Consider the following 204-nt stretch of genomic DNA (forward strand, 5'->3'; position numbering starts at 1 on the left):
GCAGGACCAACTCATGCTTCTCCCTGCAGGTTTACACAGCTGTTTACTACGTGCTCGCAGACCTGGTGATGCTGTCTCTCTACTGCTACTACAAAGTGAAGAACCGGGGCGGAAGATGTGAGTTGGGGGGTAGGAGGGTGGTGGGGCCGTGCGCTCCCCTTGGTGCCTCTTTCGGGCTGTCTTGTCCTGGGCTGCGGAGGCGGG

At 59.8% G+C, this 204-nt stretch overlaps 1 protein-coding gene across 1 annotated transcript in view; it reads left to right on the forward strand.

Annotated features, from left to right (window-relative positions):
* PQLC2 (PQ loop repeat containing 2) overlaps positions 1–204 on the forward strand; it is a 4,086-nt gene that overhangs the window by 1,424 nt on the left and 2,458 nt on the right. The window contains exon 3 of the mRNA XM_009871798.1: positions 30–117. Coding sequence (XP_009870100.1) covers positions 30–117 — 88 coding nt within the window. The remainder of the gene's footprint in view (positions 1–29; positions 118–204) is intronic.

Source organism: Apaloderma vittatum, unplaced genomic scaffold, assembly GCF_000703405.1.
Source record: "Apaloderma vittatum isolate BGI_N311 unplaced genomic scaffold, ASM70340v1 scaffold18116, whole genome shotgun sequence".
Lineage (NCBI taxonomy): Eukaryota > Metazoa > Chordata > Aves > Trogoniformes > Trogonidae > Apaloderma > Apaloderma vittatum.